This window comes from Coregonus lavaretus (genome assembly GCF_964263955.1).
Source record: "Coregonus lavaretus genome assembly, chromosome: 28".
Lineage (NCBI taxonomy): Eukaryota > Metazoa > Chordata > Actinopteri > Salmoniformes > Salmonidae > Coregonus > Coregonus lavaretus.
Window position 1 is genome coordinate 38,567,694 of NC_140015.1, and position 13,566 is coordinate 38,581,259.

At 42.7% G+C, this 13,566-nt stretch overlaps 1 protein-coding gene across 1 annotated transcript; it reads left to right on the forward strand.

Annotated features, from left to right (window-relative positions):
* The first annotated feature begins 849 nt into the window (after positions 1-849).
* On the forward strand, positions 850-3,186 carry LOC311103580 (E3 SUMO-protein ligase ZBED1-like). The gene is made up of 2 exons (XM_084145170.1): positions 850-2,265; positions 2,420-3,186. Exons 1-2 carry the CDS (start codon positions 1,085-1,087, stop codon positions 3,084-3,086), a joined length of 1,848 nt encoding a protein of 615 aa, XP_084001296.1. The 5' UTR covers positions 850-1,084; the 3' UTR covers positions 3,087-3,186.
* Positions 3,187-13,566: the final 10,380 nt, after the last annotated feature.

Consider the following 13,566-nt stretch of genomic DNA (forward strand, 5'->3'; position numbering starts at 1 on the left):
AGTCACTCTGACAGCTCTAATTTGGCAGGACAACTGAGACGCTCCACCGATTCTCCTAAAACTGAGGCTGCGCACCAAATGGCCCTATTGGTCAAAAGTAGTGCACTATGTAGGGAATAGGGCGCCATTTGAGACTTCAGAACACATCCAGGGTCTGTGAACACATTATCTAATTGGGGAATGCACTTAAATCTCTTCTAATTTTTCTGGATAGAAGTTGGCCTGTTTGCTTTGTAGCTCTTTTTACTTAATATGAGCAAATTTAACAACAGAAGAACAGGCTAAGTTGTCATATCCACAGTATGATATATTTCTGTGAAAATGTTCAGCTGTGTGGACAGTAGATATCTTGGTAGTGCTGAGAGTGGCAACATCAAAGACATTACCAACTCCTGTTGATAAGATATCTGCTAAGATACAATACGACCCCCATTAGTCAACAGTTTTGGGACCGTCCATCTCAAAGCATGAATGGTCGCTCACCTCAAGTTGAGCAACGGACTCAAGAACTGAAACGTGTGAAGATAGAGATAAGTGACACCAAGCCTCAATACTACTGACTAACTAACCATAACGTTATTACTCAATACTACTGCCTAACTAACCATAACGTTATTACTCAATACTACTGACCAACTAACCATACCTTCATAGTACTACTGACTAACTAACCATACCTTTATTACTCAATACTACTGCCTAACTAACCATAACGTTATTACTCAATACTACTGACCAACTAACCATAACGTTATTACTCAATACTACTGACTAGTGATGGGTCATGCGCACAAGCATCGGCTCTGAGAGCCGGCTCTTTGTAGTGAATCAGAAGAGCCGGCTCGCATCGAGTGAGAGCCGGCTCCCAGTTTTTTGCCCATTCGCTGCTTAGGTTTCACTTTCACAGAGGTCTGTTATGATTGGCCAGCATGGCGACCAGCATGCGGCATTCACGTGAGAATTAAGGATGTGTAAACAGAGAGGGGGCGGGGCAGACACACCACTTGACTCCACTGCAAGTGAAGAGAGAGACAGAGCGGACTGAGGAGCGTGTGTGCGTCTTGCATTGTCGTGTCGTTTAACTATGAGTGACACTAGAAAGCGAAGCAGCATCTGGCTGCAGTTTAAAGATATTGGGAACAAGAAAGCAGAGTGCCTTCACTGCAAAACGAAGGTCACTATAAGAGCAGGTTCCACCACAAACCTGCATAGACATACAAGAACTGTCCATCCTACAGTGCAGTTAGAGGAGAGAGGGCAAGCCAGCTCACCATCTACTGATCCTGGTGTGTCTCATACCAGAACAACAGCTGCTGTAACGTCTACTGCCATCCCCATGCGTGCAAGTATAACCTCTCCTACTGCAACTCAAAGCAAAATAAGTCAGTTTTTACCTAAACTGATGACCCCAGCCAAACAGCACAGTATTGATGATGAGTTGGCTAAAATGGTAGCTTCTGATTTTCAACCCTTTTCCATTGTGGAGGACAAAGGAATGAAAAACTTTGTCAAAGCCCTAAATCCCACATACACTCTACCCAGTAGAAAAACACTTTCCCAAACAATGATCCCAAAACTATATGACACAGAACGTGCATTATGGCAAGAAAGGGTGACAAAAGCTCCATCAGTTTGCCTGACAACTGACTGCTGGACCTCCAGAACAACCTGCTCTTTCATGTCTGTCACTTGCCACTTTATTGAAGATTACAAGATGACATCTTGCCTTCTGGACTGCTTCGAGTTCACCGACAGACACACTGCAGAAAACTTGGCAGTGGAGCTACTAAGAGTGGCAAAAGAGTGGCAAGTAGAGGACAAAGTGGTGTGCTGTGTGAGTGATAATGCTGCAAACATCACCAAAGCCATAAAAGTTTTGAAGTGGACCCATCACCCATGTCTGGCGCATACACTAAACCTGGTGGTTAGAGATGCTCTGAAGGTGATCAAAACAACCGTGGATAAGGTGAAGGCTGTTGTGGAGTTTTTCCACAAAAGCACAGTAGCAGCACAGAAGCTAAAGTCCACACAGCGCCAAATGGGGATTCCTGAACTGAGGCCCAAACAAGAGTGTGCCACCAGGTGGAACTCAACATTTGATATGTTGAAACGAATGCTTGAAATAAAAGATGCCATCATCTCCACCCTGGCCCTCATCAACGCATCTATTGAGCCATTAAGCCAAGAGGAATGGGAGCTGGTGAAAGAGGTCTGCGCCGTCCTGCAACCATTCCAGGAGGTGACTGTGGAGATAAGTGCAGACAGGTACCTAGAACCATTGAAGCATTGTTTTCTCTACTACTATTCAGTCACTATTATACATTGCAAACACAACACATACAGTATAATGCATCACGTATAATATGCCACATACTTTTAAAAAACTAAATTCTAAAAGTTGCTGTTTTCTCTCCTTCAGCTATGTCACAGCCTCGAAAATGCTCCTGCTTTGCAAAGGTCTGCAGCTGGTGACAGCCGAGAACCAATGGACAGTAACTGTGCAGAAAGTGAAGGAATTAGTTGCAGCTCTTTGTTCAGCCATGGACCGCAAATTTCTGCGGATGGAGTACAACACTGTCCTTTCAGAAACTACCTTATTGGATCCAAGGTTTAAAAAACTTGCCTTCAGTGATCGTAGAGCTGTTGATGAAGCTCTTCAGAGGATTAGTGCAGCAGCAGCAGCAAAATGCACCCCCAGCAGCCAGCCAGCTCCACCATTACAGGGCCAAGTGGAGGAGGAGCAGCAAACCTCTGCTGTTTGGAGGCTTTTTGATGACAGAGCTACAGGAGATGCTTCAAGGAGAAATCCGACAGCTGATGCTATAATGGAGGTGAGGAGCTACCTTGAGGAGCCCCTCATCCAGAGAGCAGAAGACCCACTGAGCTGGTGGCAGGCCAAGGCCTCAGTCTTTCCACTCCTGGTGAAGGTGATGGAGGGGAGACTATGTATTGTTGCCACATCAGTTCCTTCTGAGAGAATCTTCTCCAAAACAGGGCAGATACTCACGGAGAGGCGAAATCGTATCAGGCCTATCAGCCCATCCAAGCTGAGGCATCTGATCTTCCTGAATGCCAACCTGCCCTGAGGACTAATGCTGTTTGCTGGAGTTTGGTTCTGGTTTTGATTCTGTTCTGTGGATTTGTTTGAAGTTTATTGTTAATTTGTGCAATAAAAAAGTTTAATTGAAATAAACAAATGTAAGAGTGGTTTTGTCACAGAATAAATGCACAGAATTAGGCATTATAAGGTCTCTCATAAAAACACTGAAAGCAAAAGGGTTTTCAACACATAAACCATGATTTTTTTTCAAAGTTAAGGTAAAATATAGGCTACAAAAGATCCTAAATAAAGAGCCGTTCGGGAGTCGAAAGAGCCGGCTCTTCTTTGGGAGCCGAGTCAAAAGAGCCGGCTCTCAGAAAAGAGCCGAACTTCCCATCATTACTACTGACTAACTAACCATAACGTTATTACTCAATACTACTGACTAACTAACCATAACGTTATTACTCAATACTACTGACTAACTAACCATAACGTTATTACTCAATACTACTGCCTAACTAACCATACCTTTATTACTCAATACTACTGCCTAACTAACCATAACGTTATTACTCAATACTACTGCCTAACTAACCATACCTTTATTACTCAATACTACTGCCTAACTAACCATAACGTTATTACTCAATACTACTGCCTAACTAACCATAACGTTATTACTCAATACTACTGCCTAACTAACCATAACGTTATTACTCAATACTACTGCCTAACTAACCATACCTTTATTACTCAATACTACTGCCTAACTAACCATAACGTTATTACTCAATCCTACTGACTAACTAACCATACCTTCATAGTACTACTGCCTAACTAACCATAACGTTATTACTCAATACTACTGACTAACTAACCATAACGTTATTACTCAATACTACTGACTAACTAACCATAACGTTATTACTCAATACAACAAAAGAGTGGCTCAAGAAGAAGCACATTAAGGTCCTGGAGTGGCCTAGCCAGTCTCCAGACCTTAATCCCATAGAAAATCTGTGGAGGGATCAGCCTCAAAACCTTAATGACTTGGAGAAGATCTGCAAAGAGGAGTGGGACAAAATCCCTCCTGAGATGTGTGCAAACCTGGTGGCCAACTACAAGAAACGTCTGATCTCTGTGATTTCCAACAAGGGTTTTGCCACCAAGTACTAAGTCATGTTTTGCAGAGGGGTCAAATACTTATTTCCCTCATTAAAATGCAAATCAATTCATGACATTTTTGACATGCGTTTTTCTGGATTTTTGTTGTTGTTATTCTCTCTCACTGTTCAAATAAACCTACCATTAAAATTATAGACTGATCATTTCTTTGTCAGTGGGCAAACGTACAAAATCAGCAGGGGATCAAATACTTTTTTCCCTCACTGTATGTATTGTTGGAGAGTGATACCATGCGTGTCTGAAATGTTTATAGGTATGTATTGTTGGAGAGTGATATCATGCGTGTCTGAAATGTTTATAGGTATGTATTGTTGGAGAGTGATATCATGCGTGTCTGAAATGTTTATAGGTATGTATTGTTGGAGAGTGATATCATGCGTGTCTGAAATGTTTATAGGTATGTATTGTTGGAGAGTGATATCATGCGTGTCTGAAATGTTTATAGGTATGTATTGTTGGAGAGTGATATCATGCGTGTCTGAAATGTTTATAGGTATGTATTGTTGGAGAGTGATATCATGCGTGTCTGAAATGTTTATAGGTATGTATTGTTGGAGAGTGATATCATGCGTGTCTGAAGTGTTTCTAGGTATGTATTGTTGGAGAGTGATATCATGCGTGTCTGAAATGTTTCTAGGTATGTATTGTTGGAGAGTGATATCATGCGTGTCTGAAATGTTTCTAGGTATGTATTGTTGGAGAGTGATATCATGCGTGTCTGAAATGTTTCTAGGTATGTATTGTTGGAGAGTGATATCATGCGTGTCTGAAGTGTTTATAGGTATGTATTGTTGGAGAGTGATATCATGCGTGTCTGAAATGTTTATAGGTATGTATTGTTGGAGAGTGATATCATGCGTGTCTGAAATGTTTCTAGGTATGTATTGTTGGAGAGTGATATCATGCGTGTCTGAAATGTTTATAGGTATGTATTGTTGGAGAGTGATATCATGCGTGTCTGAAATGTTTCTAGGTATGTATTGTTGGAGAGTGATATCATGCGTGTCTGAAATGTTTCTAGGTATGTATTGTTGGAGAGTGATATCATGCGTGTCTGAAGTGTTTCTAGGTATGTATTGTTGGAGAGTGATATCATGCGTGTCTGAAGTGTTTCTAGGTATGTATTGTTGGAGAGTGATATCATGCGTGTCTGAAGTGTTTCTAGGTATGTATTGTTGGAGAGTGATATCATGCGTGTCTGAAATGTTTCTAGGTATGTATTGTTGGAGAGTGATATCATGCGTGTCTGAAGTGTTTCTAGGTATGTATTGTTGGAGAGTGATATCATGCGTGTCTGAAGTGTTTCTAGGTATGTATTGTTGGAGAGTGATATCATGCGTGTCTGAAATGTTTATAGGTATGTATTGTTGGAGAGTGATATCATGCGTGTCTGAAGTGTTTCTAGGTATGTATTGTTGGAGAGTGATATCAAGCGTGTCTGAAGTGTTTCTAGGTCAGAGGACATAGGAATGCTAAGGGCTGAGGCCTACGTAAATCCTAACTAAAGTCTGTGTCTGAAATGGCACCCTAGAGACCTAGGGACCCTGGTCAAAAGTAATGCACTATATAGGGTGGAATGGTTTCATTTGGGACGCAGGCCAAAGTCTCAGTCTGGGCGGAGGTCCTCAAAGACACATTATAAGTTGACATTCTTTGTGGTCCTTTGTGCTTTTATTTCAGACATTCCTGAGATGTTTTACCTCTCATACCTCTTTTGTCTCGCTGGCCGGTTTACATTAGACAGATTCAGGATAACAACTAGAAACGTTATATTATCAAACTGATGTTCTGTCTATATCTATTTAACTCACACCTCTTCTACTGTCCTCTCCTTCATCCACGATGACCTGATAACACAGGATACAGATATGCACAGAGGAAGGAAAGGAGACAAGGAGAGGAGACAAGGAGAGGAGACAAGAGGAAGCCACTTTAGAATATTGACATGCTCCCCAGGTCTCCTGCTGATCGGCCTCTACAATAGTCTAGAATGGCTTCCTCTCTTTCTCGCTTTCCTTGTCTCTTCTCTTCTCAAATCAAATCAAATCAAATGTTATTTTTTCACATACACGTGTTTAGCAGATGTTATTGCGGGTGTAGCGAAATTCTAGCTCCGACAGTGCAGTAATATCTAACAAGTAATATCTAACAATTTCACAACATATACCCAATACACACAAATCTAAGTAAGGAATGGAATTTAAGAATATATACATATATGGACGAGCAATGACAGATCGGCCTGGACTAAGATACAGAGCAGCCTGGATTTCTCCTCTCCTTCAACCACTACCAGCATACTCACCTCTACCTCCACCAGGTTCCTCTCCTTTCCTTGTCTCATCTCCTCTCCTTCAACCTCTACCAGCAGACTCACATCTACCTCCACCAGGCTCCTCTCTCCTCACGCCTGGGCTGCAGTGCTTTGATCTGGGCTGAGATGACAAGGCTGTGTGGTCCCCCTGGCTGCCCCAGGACCCTCCAGTCTCCTCAGCCACAACAGTCACCTCATGACAAGGTAATGTCCTGGGGAGGGAGGCAGAAGGGACATGTCATCTCCAGCGCCACTGCACTGTCAGATCTGAAAACACTGTCAGGAAGGGACAACCTGCAGGAGAAATGCCTCAGCCCTGCAACTAAAGAATGTGATCATAACAAAATCACCTTGCCCAGGTCGCTTTCAAGACACAAGAACAACTTACACATGAGACTAATGAAACTGAACGCTTGGCTGATTCTGTTTAATAGAACACCAGCAGGCCTAACAAAGCGATGTTTTCACATGACAGACAATCATTTATGCTTTACACAATACTGTTATTTCTGAACGTTCTGGAACATAATGCTGCCCCCTCAGAACAGACCCCGGGTCTCAGGTTGCAGCCGAGTGGAGGGGCCCAGCCTGCTGAACTAAACTGAGCTACACTTGGTCACTAGGTGAGGTAAGTTGAGGTGGAGGGGAACCAGCCTGCTGACCTAAGCTGAGCTGCAGTTGGTCACTAGGTGAGGTAAGTTGAGGCCCTGAGCACCAGACAGAGGATGATGATGATCATTTCTATATAAATGTTCTGTAACGTTGCACCCCTTTGAACAGACCCCTGGTTTCAGGTTTCAACGTGAGATGACATGTTGGTCATTACTTGGTGAGGTGAGGCATCTGTCTGAAAGAGAGAGAGAGAGAGAGAGTGAGAGAGAGAGAGAGAGAGAGAGAGAGAGAGGAGAGAGAGGGGGGAGAGAGAGAGAGGGGGGAGAGAGAGAGAGAGGGTGAAATACCACAGCGTGCCACACAGCAGCAAAATGTGTGACCTGTTGCCACAAGAAAAGGGCAATCAGTGAAGAACAAACACCATTGTAAATACAACCCATATTTATGTTTATTTATTTTCCCTTTTGTACTATAACTATTTGCACATCATTACAACACTGTATATAGACATAATTTTTTTTTACTGTTAATTTCTGATTGTTTATTTAACTTTTGCTTATTATCTATTTCACTTGCTTTGGCAATGTAAACATGTGTTTCCCATGTCAAAAAGGCCCTTAAATTGAAATTGAATTGAGAGAGAGAGAGAGAGCTAGAGAGAGAGAGAGAGCTAGAGAGAGAGAGAGAGAGAGCTAGAGAGAGAGAGAGAGCTAGAGAGAGAGAGAGAGACCTAGAGAGAGAGAGAGAGCTAGAGAGAGAGAGAGAGCTAGAGAGAGAGAGAGAGCTAGAGAGAGAGAGAGACCTAGAGAGAGAGAGAGAGAGAGAGAGAGAGAGAGAGAGAGAGAGAGAGAGAGAGAGAGAGAGAGAGAGAGAGAGAGAGAGAGAGAGAGAGATATGGATGGATGGATGGATGGAGAGAGGGGAGGAGGCCAGACTGAGGAAGATAAGAGAGAGAGAGGCTCTGTGTAAATGACACACTGCAGACACAACCTAATGGGGTTCAGGGCACAGGGAAGGAAGTAAGGTTAGGTCACCCTCTAGATCCTGTCAGAGCTGAGGCCTGCGTTCCCCACCACCAATGTCAACAGGAAGAGAGGTTGATTACCATATACAGACAAAGCCTTTGAGAAGACAGCCTTTTATCTTGAGGCATGCAGGTGTACTGCACTGATGTTGCTATAAGAGCTCACCACAGTACAGCCCTCCATCAACCCTAGACCAACACACCAGCCACACCACACCACTCTACACAGTACATTTACATTTACATTTACATCATTTAGCTGACGGTCTTATCCAGAGCGACTTACAAATTGGTGCATTCACCTTATAGCCAGTGGGATAACCACTTTACAATATGTTTATTATTTTTTATATTTTATATCTTATTTTATACTTTTTAATTTTGTTTAGTAATTTTTTTTTATTTTTTTTTATTATTATTATTATTTAAACAAATTTGGGGGGTGGGGTAAGGGGGGGGGGGTAGAAGGATTACTTTATCCTATCCCAGGTATTCCTTAAAGAGGTGGGGTTTCAAATGTCTCCGGAAGGTGGTGAGTGACTCCGCTGTCCTGGCGTCGTGAGGGACCTTGTTCCACCATTGGGGTGCCAGAGCAGCGAACAGTTTTGACTGGGCTGAGCGGGAACTGTGCTTCCGCAGAGGTAGGGGGGCCAGCAGGCCAGAGGTGGATGAACGCAATGCCCTCGTTTGGGTGTAGGGACTGATCAGAGCCTGAAGGTACCATCAACCATAGACCAACACACCAGCCACACCACACCACTCTACACAGTACCATCAACCCTATACAAAGTTACCATGGGTTGTGACTGCAGGCTATGCATAGTTACCATGGGTTGTGACTGCAGGCTATGCATAGTTACCATGGGTTGTGACAGCAGGCTATGCATAGTTAACATGGGTTGTGACAGCAGGCTATGCATAGTTACCATGGGTTGTGACTGCAGGCTATGCATAGTTACCATGGGTTGTGACTGCAGGCTATGCATAGTTACCATGGGTTGTAACAGCAGGCTATGCATAGTTAACATGGGTTGTAACAGCAGGCTATGCATAGTTAACATGGGTTGTAACAGCAGGCTATGCATAGTTAACATGGGTTGTAACAGCAGGCTATGCATAGTTAACATGGGTTGTAACAGCAGGCTATGCATAGTTAACATGGGTTGTAACAGCAGGCTATGCATAGTTAACATGGGTTGTAACAGCAGGCTATGCATAGTTAACATGGGTTGTGACAGCAGGCTATGTATAGTTAACATGGGATGTTGTGACAGCTTGTTACATTCCAGTGTCCTTCCAGTTTTACAGACCACACTGTGTTGTGTGGACCTTGGTTATGCACAGTTCACTGAGGTCACGTCTGGCCATTTGATTTCCAGCCCTGTGCCGAAAACAAAAATCTAATATTTGTTCTTTACCCAGGGATTCCAAGCACTGTACACACATTATGATTAATATACATTTAGCTTGTTCAATGTAGCCAAACCATACATGTCTTATTGTATTAGAGGGTGGAACTAGAGTCAGGGGAACCATTCAGTCCTATAGGTAAAGGAGATTGTTCCTTACAATACAGTAGTAGGTCTCCCTCCATATGATTTCTCCTGTTCTTCCTACATACCATGTTTCCCATGGTCAGGATGCAATCAACTGTGATATCCTGTATGGTAAATCTCACTTTCAGCACTGTGTGTGCGTGTGTGTGTGTGTGTGTGTGTGTGTGTGTGTGTGTGTGTGTGTGTGTGTGTGTGTGTGTGTGTGTGTGTGTGTGTGTGTGTGTGTGTGTGTGTGTGTGTGTGTGTGTGTGTGTGTGTGGTGCGTGCGTGTGTTTGTGGATCTTGGCACGATGAGGAGTTGGCTTGTCACTCAACCACACTGCCATGTTGTAAATTCTGGTTTTCAGAGTACAGGGATCCCAAGGCTATCTCAAGGCCTCCTCAGCCCCTAGGAAGAATATGGTCACGTAACATTATAATTCCCCTCTTAGAAATGAACCGTGCCTTCTTCCAGTCTTCCAGTTAAATACCCACTGAACATGTTAACAACCACCTCTCAGTGTAAAGGCAGTGTCTTAACTTATTCTCTTCAAGCATCATTTAATCTGAAAGCGAGAGAGAGAGAGAAATAGCGAGAGAGCGAGAGAGAGAGAGAGAGAAAACTAGAGAGAAGAGAGAGAGAGAGAGAGAGAGAGAGAGAGAGAGAGAGAGAGAGAGAGAGAGAGAGAGAGAGAGAGAGAGAGAGAGAGAGAGAGAGAGAGAGAGAGAGAGAGAGAGAGAGAGAGAGAGAGAGAGAGAGAGAGAGAGAGAGAGAGAGAGAGAGAGAGAGAGAGAGAGAGAGAGAGAGAGAGAGATGGATAGAGAAAGAGAGATGTACCTGGGTGGCCCATGCTGCCACTTGTCAATTCAATTCAATTCAATTTAATTTAAGGGCTTTATTGGCATGGGAAACGTATGTTAACATTGCCAAAGCAAGTGAAGTAGATAGTAAACAAAAGTGAAATAAACAATAAATATTAACAGTAAATATTACACTCAGAAGTTCCAAAATAATAAAGACATTTCAAATGTCATATTATGTATATATACAGTGTTGTAACAATGCGCAAATAGTTAAAGTACATAAGGGAAAATAAATAAACATAAATATGGGTTGTATTTACAATGGTGTTTGTTCTTCACTGGTTGCCCTTTTCTTGTGGCAACAGGTCACAAATCTTGCTGCTGTGATGGCACACTGTGGTTTTTCACCCAGTACAGAAGGGGGTTTATCAAAATTGGGTTTGTTTTCGAATTCTTTGTGGATCTCTGTAATCTGAGGGAAATATGTGTCATACATTTGGCAGGAGGTTAGGAAGTGCAGCTCAGTTTCCACCTCATTTTGTGGGCAGTGTGCACATAGCCTGTCTTCTCTTGAGAGCCAGGTCTGCCTACGGCAGCCTTTCTCCATAGCAAGGCTATGCTCACTGAGTCTGTACATAGTCAAAGCTTTCCTTAAGTTTGCCTAATTTGATTTTGTACGTTTGCCCACTGACAAAGAAATGATCAGTCTATAATTTTAATGGTAGGTTTATTTGAACAGTGAGAGACAGAATAACCACAACAAAATCCAGAAAAACGCATGTCAAAAATGTTATACATTGATTTGCATTTAAATAAGGGAAATAAGTATTTGACCCCCTCTCAATCAGAAAGATTTCTGGCTCCCAGGTGTCTTTTATACAGGTAACGAGCTGAGATTAGGAGCACACTCTTAAAGGGAGTGCTCCTAATCTCAGCTTGTTACCTGTATAAAAGACACCTGTCCACAGAAGCAATCAATCAATCAGATTCCAAACTCTCCACCATGACCAAAGAGCTCTCCAAGGATGTCAGGGACAAGATTGTAGACCTACACAAGGCTGGAATGGGCTACAAGACCATCGCCAAGCAGCTTGGTGAGAAGCGATTATTCGCAAATGGAAGAAACACAAAATAACTGTCAATCTCCCTCGGCCTGGGGCTCCATGCAAGATCTCACCTTGTGGAGTTGCAATGATCATGAGAATGGTGAGGAATCAGCCCAGAACTACACGGGAGGATCTTGTCAATGATCTCAAGGCAGCTGGGACCATAGTCACCAAGAAAACAATTGGTAACACACTACGCCATGAAGGACTGAAATCCTGCAGCGCCCGCAAGGTCCCCCTGCTCAAGAAAGCACATATACAGGCCCGTCTGAAGTTTGCCAATGAACATCTGAATGATTCAGAGGAGAACTGTGTGAAAGTGTTGTGGTCAGATGAGACCAAAATGGAGCTCTTTGTATATTTTATCATTTCATTGAGGATACCATCAACACCACAGGCATTTTTGGGTTGGAGGGTTTGTATTTTGTCCTGTAGTTCATTCAATGTAATTGGAGAATCCAGTGGGTTCTGGTAGTCTTTAATAGTTGATTCTAAGATTTGCATTTGATCATGAATATTTTTTTGCTGTTTGTTCTTTGTTATAGGGCCAAAAAGATTGGAGAAGTGGTTTACCCATACATCTCCGTTTTGGACAGATAGCTCTTCGTGTTGTTGTTTGTTTAGTGTTTTCCAATTTTCCCAGAAGTGGTTAGAGTCTATCTATCCAAAATGGAGATGTATGGGTATGGGTAAACCACTTCTCCACTTCTCCAATCTAGTCTTTCTGACATGCTGTTCCTTCTTTTTCTGTAGTGTATTTCTGTATTGTTTTAGTGATTCACCATAGTAAAGGCGTAGGCTCAGGTTATCTGGTCTCTATGTTTTTGGTTGGATAGGTTTCTCAATTTCTTTCTTAGGTTTTTGCATTATTCATCAAACCATTTGTCACTGTTGTTACTTTTCTTTGGTTTTCTGTTAGAGATTTTTAGATTTGATAGGGAAGCTGAGAGGTCAAATATACTGTTTAGGTTTTCCACTGACAAGTTTACACCTTCACTATTACAGTGGAACGTTTTGTCCAGGAAGTTGTCTAAAAGGGATTGAATTTGTTGTTGCCTAATTGTTTTTTGGTAGGTTTCGACACTACTTTCCTTCCATCTATTGCATTTCTTAATATTATTTAGTTCCTTTGGCTTTGATGCCTCATGATTGAGTATTGCTCTATTCAAGTAGACTGTTATTTTGCTGTGGTCTGATAGGGGTGTCAGTGGGCTGACTGTGAATGCTCTGAGAGACTCTGGGTTGAGGTCAGTGATAAAGCAGTCTACAGTACTACTGCCAAGAGATGAGCTATACGTGTACCTACCATAGGAGTCCCCTCGAAGCCTACCATTGACTATGTACATACCCAGCGTGCGACAGAGCTGCAGAAGTCGTGACCCGTTTTAGTTTGTTATGTTGTGGTAGTTGTGCCTAGGGGGGCATATGGGGGGGGGGGGGGGGATGCTGTCACCTCCAGGTAGGTGTTTGTCCCCCTGTGTGCTGAGGGTGTCAGGTTCTTGTCCAGTTCTGGCATTTATGTCGCCACAGAGTAGTACTTGTCCCTGGGTCTGGAAATGATTCATTTCCCCCTCCAGGATGGAGAAGCTGTCTTCATTAAAGTATGGGGATTCTAGTGGGGGGATATAGGTAGCACACAGGAGGACATTTTTCTCTGTTGAGATCATTTCCTTTTGAATTTCTAGCCAAATGTAAAATGTTCCTGTTTTGTGTTCCTGGTCAGTGTCCCTGTCTCAGCATCACTTCCTCTCTGTGTTGATGTTCTCCCTACCTTCCTCTGAAAGATAACACATTGACAGCTAAATTGTGAATCATCTGTGTGTGTGTAACAGGGTTAGTTATGTTTCCACTTGCCACTGCAGAAATATGCATTCAATGTTTATGTATTCCTATTGGTTGGCTGAATTTACATATCAATAAGGTGTTATGCCATTGGTTACACT

What these genes read in the sequence shown, in the direction of transcription:
- LOC311103580 (XM_084145170.1), top strand. Translation starts at nt 1,085, where the DNA reads ATGAGTGACACTAGAAAGCGAAGCAGCATCTGGCTGCAGTTTAAAGAT. An exon ending in GTGGAGATAAGTGCAGACAG is followed by an intron (nt 2,266 to 2,419) that starts GTACCTAGAACC and finishes TCTCTCCTTCAG; the next exon opens with CTATGTCACAGCCTCGAAAA.